Here is an 11,275-nt window from a genome sequence, read left to right on the forward strand (position 1 = left end):
TACTTCCTGCCTCCCATGTGGTCATGGCCGTTTAAGAACAAGTCTCTATGTCAGGTGTGTCATTAAGCTGTGGCCTATATTCCAAATCCAGACAGATGCCTATTTTGTATGGCCTATGAGCTATGAATAATTTTCACATTTTAACTGGTAACATTTTAAATGGTTACCTAAGTACCTAAATAATATCCTCAATTTTGCCTCTTTGGTCTACAAAGCCTAAAATATTTGCCACTTGGCTCCATAAAAACAGGATTTCCAGCTTCTGTTCTAAGCTATCAAGATCTTCAATCCACTCCTAATATAGCTATAACTCTCACACATGTACCACCCTTCTTTCATGGGTCCTGGAAATTTCTACTGCATACTTCAAAAATCAACCACGCACTTAAAAATAAGTTGTGTACATTTAACCTAGCATACCTAACCCTTTTCCTTTAGGAGTTTTTCAAGTAATCTTGCCCACCGTATTCTTTAGAGCTTCATTAATAATGGCAAAAAATTAAAACAACTTAACATTCAACAAATGGGAATTGTTCATAACAATTATAGAAACACATACAGTAGAAAACTATAAACTGTTATTGAAACAGTGAGACATAACTAGTTTTATTCTTATAGAACTATGTTTATTTAGGTCCCTTTTGTTTAAATAAGTATATTTCTGTGTATGTATGTACATAGTCATGTATTTATATACACATACATTATTTGTATGATATAGTTACATAAACATATGAAATACATACCTATACACATACCTTTGATTTATATTTGTATACATACACAGGAATATAATTATATATATTATATAGTTATATACATTGAACTGAAAACTGGTAGTATACATATATATCATGTATAAATGTGTGTCTATGTGCATGTGTAGAAAAGCAGGTTGAGAGATATGGAAGCATGAGTTAGGGTTCACGATTGTAAAAGTAGTTATGTGTAGGTAGTGAGGTTAAGGCCCATTTGATTGAAAATATTGCATATTTTTACATCAATTGTTATGATGAACAGATTCCTATGTAAATAAAATTATAAATAGCTATACATACTTGTATGTGTAATGTATAATTAAAATATATATAGTTTTATAGATGTATTTTATTTATATTACATAATATAATTGTCTTATACTAATACATTATGTATTGTGTTATATAGAATATATTAACTATAGTGTATTATATCAGATAATAATAATTATATATTTATAATATATATATTTATAATTTATATATTATGATATAATTGTTTTATAATCAATATTACATGATATATCATATTAATATTATGAACATATTAACCATATAAATACATTTTATTACTCATATATTTTGTATGTAATATATGCTAGGCAAAAATATATATTAATATAATACATAATTGTTATACATTAATATAAATATTAGTATATTACATTTATATATCAATATAATATTTAATACTGGTATATTTATATTATATTTAATATGTACATAGCTAATGCTCTTTAAAGCCATCTGCTACAAGTAGAATAAGACCAGGAGTATGGCCAAAGCAAATTCTAAAAACATTAGGTTACTCATATTCATTTATATGTCATTCTCCTGGAATCTGCATCTGGCTATTAGAGAGGACACACAGCAAAATCAACACGAAGTGCCCAGGAGGACGTAGGACCCTTTACTTATCGGAACCTCAAAGGAAACACAGTGCAATCCAGTCTCCCATCAAAGAGCCAAGAGCAAACCTTGAAGCACCCAGTAAAAGCCCATTCAAACAAAAAAGCTTTCCCACTTAAACTGGAAAAAGTTAAGTTCCCAAGAGACCCCCTACATCAACCACCAAAGCTCATTTGGCAGTAAAAACAATAATGTTCACCGAACAACAAGAAACCCAAAACAATAGTTGTTTAGCACAAACAAAAAAAAGCAGCTAATGAGTGTCTCTCCTGTTTGAAAGAAGGGGGTGGGAAGTGGGCAGAAGACCTGATAGGAAAGACAAAAAGAAAAGGAAAAGGAAAATAAAAGTTTCCAGTTGGACACTCAAGCTGTCTTCTGCATCCATTTCGTCAAGACCACCAAGTCAATGTGGGGGCTTTTTCCTCCTTCCCTTTTCTTTTCATGACACTGGTCACAACCAGCACTGCAGATTCCGTCGAATTAAGGAATGCTGTTGCCTACATGTGTGAATGAGCTGTGAGTAAAGTACTGAAGTAGAGGACACCTAAAGTGAAACGTCCTCATGAATGTCCATGTGGCTGAGCAGGAAGTTAGCCTTTCATAGATGTGCTAAAGAAGAAGAGTCGGCTTGTATTTTATTTACTTTTCCCTGCACTGTGTTGAATGACTATCATCTACAAGTTCAGGCTACTTTTTGCTGAGGATTAATGCACTGGGAGAGCTGAGAGAAAACTGAACAGTAGAGCTGTCTTTTTCTTGACCAGCTCACCTTACTTTCCCAAACTCTAAGTCTTTCCCTAATGCTTTCTCCTTTTTATTGTAGTAAAATGAACAGAACACAAAATTCACCGTTTTGATCATTTTACAATTCACTGTACCATTCAGTGGAATTTAGTACGGTCACAATGCTGTGCAACCATCACCACTGTCCAGCGGCAAAACATTTGCATCACCCCAAGAGGAAACCTACACCCATTTTAAGGACTCATTCCCTATTTCCCTCTGTTCCAAAGCCCTGGCAACCACTGATGTATAATATTTGCCATGTGTATGGATTTGCCACTGCTGGACATTTCGTATAAATGGAACCATACCATATGTAGCTTTCCGTGCCTGACGATAAGTTGTGCAATGGTAGGAAAAACTAAAATGCGATGTACTGTATGATGTATGTTTTATTGAAGTGGCTTGGTCAGATTATAATGATTTATGATAGAAATCACGTAAAGGAAGCATCACAATTCACCAGGCATGTTCTGTAGAATGCTAATGTTAATTACAAATATGTGAATCCCAAATCTTTCATGTGTATTGACCTTATCTCATTAATTCTTCTCCCAACACTGCCATAACTAAAGTTGAGTTCTAAAATGTACCTTCCTCTTTTCCCATAGAAATTGTCCCACAATTTCAAAAAGTTCTCAAAGGTGAAAAAGTGCACACGACGTTTATCACGTTTGCAAATGCCAATGGAAAGGCTAAGCTAACACTGTCCAAAATGCAATCTTCTTCTGTGAGAGCACCCAACTTTAAACAAATACACATATTCTAAATACAGCTTAGATCTGTGACATGTTTTGGCCACTGAAGTATGAGCAGACATGATGGCCTTAAGTGAGCAGAAGAGGCCTTAAATGGGCTTGTGCGGTTGGGCTCACCTCTTATGTTTCCGTGAACTTTTAGAGAAGACAGGGCCTGGGAGCTGCGGCCTCACAGTTGGGCTCCAGACGAAGAGGTGTGTGACAGACCTCAAACTGACCCAAAACACGGAGCAAAACTAGCCATCTAGAGGTCTAAAAGAGAGCCACTGCAGCTGGCCCATAGGTCCAAGAAAAATAAATTCTTGTTTATGTAACTGACTTTGGTGTGATTTGTTCCAAAGCATTATCACAGCAAGAGGTGACTAACAGAACATCCTCCAAATCATTGTGATGTACATGGATGCCACCATACCTACATTTAAGGCAACTGTGTACTCAAATTGTGAGAATTCGTGAACTCTTGGTGCCTCTCCATCACAATATACATGGCTAAATTTCCACAAATAAGTTCACTAATATGCCACAAAGATCTCCCTCAACTTTTATTAAATGTAATGCAAAGTTCTTTCTTTCATTTTCTGCTTCTACATAGTTAAAATGCTGTTTGTCAATGGAAAATGGTTCTTGCCGTTTGGCTTCTGTCATTAGAGTCTTTTGAACTCTTTGGCTTTTCAGCTCCTAGGCTGTAACATTTGAACCAGCAAATGCCCCAAGGAGAAAAGCTGCGTCAAATGTCAAACTTGCGTCTATGTTTCCCTTCTCTCCAGAACTTGGCCCACATGTCTTGGTGTCTCTCTAACATTCAGACACCAGCGAACAGACGTTTTCCTACTCTATCCAGCTTTTCTAAAATTTCTTTAGACTTCGCCTGATCTTATGTTATTATCCAACTATCATCTCAATTACCCCTAGGAAGAAAATTTACAATTTTTAGAGAAAATGGAACCCTGGTACACTGTTGTTAGGAATGTAAACTGGTGCAGCCTCTGTGGACAACAGTATGGAGGGTTCTCAAAAACTAAAAATAGAACTACCATATGACCTCACAACTCCACTGCTGGGTATAAATCCAAAAAGAACAAAAACACGTGTTTTCAAAAGCACATATTTGAAAAGATACATGCACCCCAATGTTCGGAGCATCAGTGTTTACAATTACCAAGATATGGAAGCAACCTAAGTGTCACAAGTGATGAATGGATAAAGAAGATGCGGTACATATAACCAATGGCAGACTACTCAGCCTTAAAAAAGAAAGAAATGTTGCCATTTGCAGCAACATAGATGGACTTGGAGGGCATTGTGGTCAGTGAAAAAAGTCAAACAAAAACAAACACTGTAGAATATCACCTATATATGGAATCTAAAAAATCCAGCAATCTACCGAATATAACAAAAAAGAAGGGGAGTCACGGATATAGAGAACAAACTAATCGTTGTCAGTGCAGAGGGGGAGGAGGGGGCAATATGGGGTGGGGAAGTGAGAGACATAAACTACTGGGTGTACGATAGGCTCAGAGACGTATTGTACAACACAGGGAATATAGCCAAGATTTTGTAGTAACTGTAAATGTAAAGTAACCTTTAGAAAGTATATAAAATTTTTAAAACAGAAATCATACTGAAAATTGGAAAGAATTTAAATGTCCATCAACAGGAAAATGCACATATAAATTATTGTATTTCCCTACATGGGAATCCTACATAGTGAGGAAAGTACATGAACTAGACAGATCTTTACGTGTCAGCATGGATGAACCTAGCAAAGATAACACTAAAAAAAGCAAGTAAGAAGAGAAAACATAGTAGAATACTATATGAGGTTTAAGAGTACTTAAAAATATAGCCTAAATAGAAAGACATGCATGCAGTGATGGAGACCAAGTTCAGAAGAGTGGTTACCCAGGGTCAGCTGGGGAGTGGCTGTGTTGGGGAAAGTGGTCACAGCAGGCTCTTGCACAGGAATGGTAATGTTTCAGTTCACACGCTGGCTGGAGGGCGGAGGAGTGTCTGCGACGTTATAATGTGAGCACGCTGCGTGTGAAAGCCATTGCTGACCACATCTAGGGGATCTGATACGCGGGAGCTGGTAGTGGGTGGAGGCATCCAGAAGGTGGTGGTAGAAGAGGAACACTGTATGCATAACGCCTAAGGCCTGACCAGAGGACGACCACTGTTCTAGAAGGTGGACACAAATCGAACTTCTACGGCCAATGTTAAAAGACAGACTGAGGCATGTTTAAAATAAGACTTTCCATAAGCAAAAATAGATTCAATTCCGGCACCACCAAAGTGGAAGTGGTGAGGAGCGCTCCAGCCACAGGAGCTGCAGAGATGTTTATTTTTAAAGGGCTGAAGCCAAGCAAGGAAATGACTGACTTGCTATCGCTTTAAAGCCTAGTTGGTGGTTTGTGACTGGTGGTCCTCAGCGGTGTGCGTCACCCTGAGGCGTTGACAGGCTTAGATTTTGGTTGGTTTACGTAGGCGGCCGCATCACTAGAGCCACCGCAGGCTAACGGCCTCCTTGCAGGGTTCATTTACTAACACCAATTGTCTGAGTCCTTCCTCTTACTCGGTCATTTCAGTTCCTACGCCTCAGTTTCCCTTCTGTAAAGTGGATATTCAGTAGTAAATTCTCTGTGCAGTTGTCAGTACAAAACAAAGTGATTATTAGTAACCACGATCATGTCCTGAATGCATGGAACACGTCACCATTTGCCATCTACCGTGTCAAGTTAGCAGAAACTCCAGAAATTAAGAGCTCTCCGCATAAATTCACACACCCGTGCATCAGGTAAGGGACCACAGGCAGACGTTCACTCCACCTTTCGTGTGTCCCTCACGGAATACACGCTCTCTCCTGGGCGGGGGGAGCCCAGACACTTACGGGAGTTTACGTTTAAAATGCGTTGATACAACCAGGTCTCACGTTTGTTTGGATGAGTCAGCAAACGCTGTTTGGAAACCCCGAAGTCTCCACACCTCGCACGTTTCGCGCTGCCTTAGTCTCAGAGCTCAAGCCCCTTCTCCTCAGGCCGCGTCACCATGGGAGACAGGGCTGCGGGGGGACGCGACGCACGGCGAGCGTGCTGACGTCCTCGAGCCCCGCCCCCACGGCACCGCCCACCGACGTAAACCGCAGCCCCGCGGCGTGGAGGGCGTTGATAGCTGCGCCAACACCAGGCCACGCGGTGTCTCCGGAGCGCGGCATGGCGGGGTTGGCCTACCTGGGGCCCGTGACCCTATGTCTTCTGGCTGCGACGCCAGTCCTGCGCATGCTGCGGGTCCGCAGCCGCCGGGCGGTGGGCGCCCGAGGGGCCGGGAGGCAAGCCGGGCCCCCAGGCGGGTGTGGGCATCGTGTCCGCAGCCAGCGTCCCCGAGGCCGCGCTCGGGCCATGATCACTCGGTGAAGCTGCGCCGGGACAGCGCGGCCGACATCTTTACGCGCTCTGAGGACCTGTGCGCACTGCAGGACTCGGTGCCTCTGCCCTCCGTGCGCGCTTCCCTACAGGAGGGCCTGCTGGACTTAAGGCCGACCGCCTCCGCGGGGTGCACTGGGCGCCACTCCTGAGCACCCGCTGCCCCTGATCTGTATCCAGAGCTTCTTCCAGCCACGGCTTGTCGAGACAGGTTTGTACTTCCCGCTTCCAGGGCCCCTCATGTAGGCGCTGAGAAGCGGGGTGTTAAATGGTGCAAGGTGGAGGGTGGGCACTAGAACCAGTGCGCAGTGCCCGGGTGTGCGTGCACTAGACGGGGTGTGCGGCTTATGACTCCTGCCAGCTCGGTGACCCCGGCCGGGTGCCTTAAGGATTCAAGGTCTCAGTGTTCCCATCTGTAGCGTGGGCTGAACAGGACCCAGTCTCTGTGGCTGATACAAGGATGCACTGTGTTAATGCTTCTAGACTCTACAAAGTAGAACACTTAGCACAGTTTGGAGCATCGTTAATTGTTGCACAGATGTTACCTGGTCTGTTGAATGACTTTGCCTGGTACACACCAAAGCGATTAGGAAATGGATATATCCCAGCTTCATTTCCTTTCCATTAAAACAGGGCTCAGGAAAAAAAAATTTTTCAATAGTCGTATCATATAGTGCAAAGAGCACCGGTGTGAAGGCAGCTTAGGGTGTGAATTCCAGGGCTTATGCTCTCTGTGGCCTGGGCAGGTTTCTTTTGCACTACAATCCCCACACTTGTAAAATGACATTAATAACCACTCTTTCTGTGGGTTCTTAGAATTAATTAAGCAGGTTATGTGTGTAAAGTAGCCTGGCACTTGAATGAGTTGTCAGAACCAAGGGCTACTGGAGAGGATGCTTCTGCCCTAGGTAATCTTCCCTTCTACTGGGCAGCAAGTAAACACAAGCACAGTAGTCAGTGCTCTGGAAGAAGTGAGTTCTGGTGCTACAGAGCACAGAATCTCTTTTTTCTTTAATTTAATTTTTATTTTATATTGGAGGATAGTTGATTTACAATATTGTGTTAGTTTCAGGTGTACAGTAAAGTGATTCCGTTATACAGATATCCATTCCTTTTCAGAGTCTTTTCCCGTCTAGTTTGTTACAGGATATGCAGTAGAGTTCCCTGTGCTATGCAGTAGGTCCTTGTTGATTATCTAGTTTATATACAGTCATGTGTATATGTTAATGCCAAACTCCTAATTTATCCCTCCCCCCCACCTTTCCCCTTTGCAGAGCACAGAATCTTGGAAGGGAAAGTTCAGGGTAGGATTCTTGGAGGAGGTGCCATCCTTTCTAAGGATATGTAGAAGGTCCTGGGGTGGAAGGAGAGAGCAGTGTGTGTTGAAGTTTGAGAAATATAAGAAAATATGGCAAAACTAATGTACAGGACTGGAACTCAGGGTTTGGGAAAGAAATGAGAGTTGATACTGGAAACTTAGTGGGGCCCAAGAGATGGGGGCCTTGTTTGTCATGTCAGAAGTTTGGATGTTTATTCTGAAGGTTGTGGGAAATTTCCACCAAAGAACAGTGAGATGGACTCGTGGTTTAGAGGCTCACTCGGACCTCCATGTGGGAGGCAGTTGATTTGGTGCAGGGTGAATTGTAATCTGAGGGTCCCAGTTAAGTTATGAAAGGTGGGACTGGGTTTTGCAGATCTGAGAGAGAATGGGTAGGGCCTGGTGACCAGTTAGAAAAGGGAAGGCAGCAAGCGTGGGTGACAGTTTACAGCTACATCTTTTTGAGAGATACAGAGCAGAGTAGAAAGGGATTGGGGGTGGCAAGAGGATCTTACTTCATCTTCAGTGCTTTAGAGGGGCCTGGTAGACGGGTCTGGACCCAAGGTACAGATCTGGGCTTTTTGGGAGGACAGGTGTTTGAAGGCGTGGTAGAGACTTAGGTTATCCACGAGAAGGTCCAAAGAATCCTAGGTCTGAGAGATTTTTAAGTGGGTATATTTGAGGATGTTTATAAGCTGTGAGAAAGTAGTCAGCAGAGGAAGGGTGTGAGGATCTAGGAGAGGAAATGATTGTTCATTTGATTTTGAAAAGCTGAATACTCATCGTGTGCCTGGGCCTTTTCCAGGATCTGGGGTTCACACCATCTGTTATCTCTTCTGCAAGGACAGTTCAACTCATGCCCTGGTGAAGAGAAGTCAGATTATTCTTGGCATCCCATTCAGGTGTAAGAACTGTTCTGTACCTCTGAAGGGACTTTAATCAGAGTAATAAGTTAGAAATCAAAAGAAATTAGAGGTGGAAGGGACCTTAAAGGCCACTGTACTTAATTTTGCCTAATATTTTACATTGAATGTAAGAAGTTTATTGCAGAGCCCATTCTCTTCAGAGTTCCTTCACTGAACTTTCTTTATGTCTTGCACCCAGTGGTTCTATCCTGTAAATTTTGGCCTCCTCCTAAATCTGCTTCTTCATCCATATTACATTTTGCCCAGACTATGGCAGAAACTCCTGGGTGGTTTCACGGCCCCTGGGTTCAGTTCCTCTAAGTTCATCTGCCTACTCGGGTTAAGTGATCTTCTAACATAAAAAGATGTGTTTAAAATAATGCTGCTAATGGCTTGCCCACACAGTGTTAGTGCAGACTAGCCGCCCAGCGTGTGCTCTGCACGGAGGCGTGTAGGCTGAACTGTGTTCGGCCAAGCCTCCTGGGGCTCTTTGCCCTGAGGAAGGGGAGCTTTTTGTGATCACTCCCTTTATCTAGTCTGTCCTTCAGCAGCGGGGCGTCTTTTTCTAATCAGTGGAGGCATCCTTACTCAGCCAGTGGTAGCCCCAGGTCTCACCACCTGTGGTATACAAGCCATGCTCTCTCCCAGACTTGCTTAGGCCAACATCTCTATTTTCATTTCTGTCTCTTCTCACACTTGGACCCCTGGCCTTTAGTCATACCCACCTGCAGTATTTACAGTGCCCAGCAGGAGTCAGGCTTGAGTGTCTTTTCACAGATGTTCTCTCTGCAGTTAATGCACCTCCTACTCCAACTCTGCATAGCCTTATCTTTCTAGACTGTACTTCAGGGTTATCATGAAGCCGTCACTTAGATATAACTTTTTGCCTCCATAGGAACCTCTGTGCATAAAGGTTACGTTCATTTATCTCATGTGATTGAGATTTTGAGTTTATACATCTTCCTCCTTAATGAAGGCTTTAAGGGCAGGAGTCGTGTCTAATCCTTAGCACAGAGCAGATGCTTTTTTTTTTATTTAGATACTTTTTAATGATGATAAAATGTATGGTTTAAATCACTCATTTTACAACAATTTTGCTTTAGGTTGTGACAGAAATAAAGTTTACAGAAGTCGTGTTCCTGCGATAAGAAATAAAGATGTGACCTTCCAGTTGTGTAAATCTCATAAATGCTGTGTAAGTGCATTGGGTGTGCTAAGGAACGTGGAGCTAAGTGGGCTAGTTGTGAGAGAGAGAGACTTAACTATGTTAACAAAGGTAAGCCTTCATTGTGTCCTGCCAACATTTGATAGTCGCTTTTTGGAGCGAACTAAACCAATAAAAGTTTAAACTGTTCCTCCCCATGAAAGGGATTGAATAATTGGCTTCTTTGGTGCACCTGTGTCTTGTGAATTGTCCAGTTGGGGATGGAGGTTTAGAAAGTGAGTTTCAGTCTTGTTTAAGTCTCTTCCCATCAGACTGGTCTCGTGATTTCCTACACACCACGCCTGTCTACATTTTCCTGTCTACCTTTTCTTGGTGTTGTTCAGGCCTGGATTGTCTCCTGTACCTGCTCAAACCTTGGTCCATTCTCATTTGTACCATGGAAGTTTGTCATGGTGGATACTGTCAGAATTAATCTTACTTAAGTTTGTGTTAAGCCACAAACCACATGTTTTGTATATTTTCTGTTTTCTCTGTTTGTTTATATTTTTATGGTTTCTCTTCAAGAAATAGGAAGGGAAATAGCAAGATGAAGAGCAAAAAAGTCATCATTCTCTTTCAATTGTTAGAACATCTATCTGCAATCATAATTATGATGCACTGTGGTATGTGTTAAAATAGGAAATATATGTAACATCCCGTAGGAGCAGCAAAGTCAGTGGTGTTGGTGAGGGTGTGTCATGGAAGTAATCACAAAGCAGGTGACTCTTGATTAGGGTCCTGAAAGATTAGTGTACCTTCCCTGCGTCCAGTAGTGGTCTGGAGGGGTCAGGAAGCCTGCCTTTCAATTTGAGGGAACAGAGGGTTTGAGGTCCTCTCTATTCTATTGCTCTAGTACACTGCATAGCAGCTAGTAAAATACTGGGTTTAGAGTTGACATTTAAATCGCTGATTGATCATCAAGATTGGCATGTGTCATTGGAAATGAAAATCAGAGGAGTCTTCTGCTTTTTAGGTTTTTCTTTTTTTTTCCTTATTCTCAAAAGTATGTAGTACTTTACTGAGTGGTTGGGAATAAAGTTTGCAGTATTCAGTGTATTCAGTTTTAGTACCTAAATAGAATTAAACTGTTGCTGTAAACTGGAATAACACTTTGTTACTGACAAGTTTTAGGATGCATCAGTTCATCAATTACCTTTTTGGGAAGATTGTAGTTAATGATTTTAAGAATGTGGCTATAAACCTCCAATTGACTCAAGAAAA

The 11,275-nt window shown here is 41.8% G+C and overlaps 1 protein-coding gene across 2 annotated transcripts; it reads left to right on the plus strand.

Moving 5' to 3' along the window:
* The first annotated feature begins 6,403 nt into the window (after positions 1-6,403).
* LOC308611171 (uncharacterized protein) lies at positions 6,404-10,013 on the plus strand. Of its 2 annotated transcripts, none has more exons than XM_081260049.1 (2): positions 6,404-6,838; positions 9,954-10,013. In XM_081260049.1, the coding sequence occupies exon 1, from the start codon at positions 6,453-6,455 to the stop codon at positions 6,777-6,779; it is 327 nt and encodes a 108-aa protein (XP_081116175.1). In that variant the 5' UTR covers positions 6,404-6,452; the 3' UTR covers positions 6,780-6,838; positions 9,954-10,013. The 2 variants fall into 2 exon arrangements, with proteins under 2 accessions (XP_081116175.1, XP_081116176.1); XM_081260050.1 differs by lacking the exon at positions 9,954-10,013 and adding an exon at positions 8,751-8,821.
* Positions 10,014-11,275: the final 1,262 nt, after the last annotated feature.

Source organism: Mesoplodon bidens (assembly GCF_964165515.1).
Source record: "Mesoplodon bidens genome assembly, contig: HAP1_SCAFFOLD_105, whole genome shotgun sequence".
Taxonomy (NCBI): domain Eukaryota; kingdom Metazoa; phylum Chordata; class Mammalia; order Artiodactyla; family Ziphiidae; genus Mesoplodon; species Mesoplodon bidens.